This window comes from Arachis duranensis, chromosome 4 (assembly GCF_000817695.3).
Source record: "Arachis duranensis cultivar V14167 chromosome 4, aradu.V14167.gnm2.J7QH, whole genome shotgun sequence".
Taxonomy (NCBI): domain Eukaryota; kingdom Viridiplantae; phylum Streptophyta; class Magnoliopsida; order Fabales; family Fabaceae; genus Arachis; species Arachis duranensis.
Window position 1 is genome coordinate 92,096,474 of NC_029775.3, and position 726 is coordinate 92,097,199.

At 40.6% G+C, this 726-nt stretch overlaps 1 protein-coding gene across 1 annotated transcript; it reads left to right on the plus strand.

Moving 5' to 3' along the window:
* Positions 1 to 227: 227 nt before the first annotated feature.
* Positions 228 to 525, plus strand: LOC107484887 (early nodulin-75; the record flags this gene model as incomplete). Its single annotated transcript, XM_016105434.3, is given in 1 exon segment — positions 228 to 525. A coding segment is annotated over 1 exon segment (291 nt), but the record flags the coding sequence as incomplete, so codon positions are not given.
* Positions 526 to 726: the final 201 nt, after the last annotated feature.

Consider the following 726-nt stretch of genomic DNA (forward strand, 5'->3'; position numbering starts at 1 on the left):
CCAAAGGTTTTAGTTATTACATAAGATAAAATATGACCCAACAACGAAGACAAACACACAGATCAGACATCCGTCTCTGTCAAAGTCTGAATAAATTCCACTACAAATATTAACAATTGGACTTAAGAGACTAAAGAATGAAGAGATGACAAGTGCCATGACGCCATCATGCATGGCATGGAACCACTATAAAACCCCACTCCCTCCTCCCTGGTTTCAGCATCCAAAACAAACATGGCTCCCAAATACACACTTGCAGTGTTGCTACTTGCATTGGTGTTTGCAGCAGTCTCCATTGCTGATGAATACCCTAAACCTATTCACGACAAGCCTCCATTCCAAAAGCCACCCTATGAGAAGCCTCCATACCATAAGCCACCATTCGAGAAACCACCACACGACAAGCCACCCTATGAGAAGCCACCACATGAGAAGCCACCATATGAAAAACCACCACACGAGAAGCCACCATATGGAAAGCCACCCCATCAGGAGGAGCAAGTAGAGAAGGTTGAGGTTAATGGCGATCAGGTCAATTAGTTCAATCTGTAACTCACCCGTTAAATTAATAATCTAATGATTCAATAACTTAGACTGATTTAATTACCGATTCGGTTCTAACAACTATATTCTATTCTCAACCATCCCACGCGTGAAATTTAATTACAAAAAATATTAGGGTGTTGCAAAATTGTATATCTTCCCCATTGAAGCAACTATTTTATT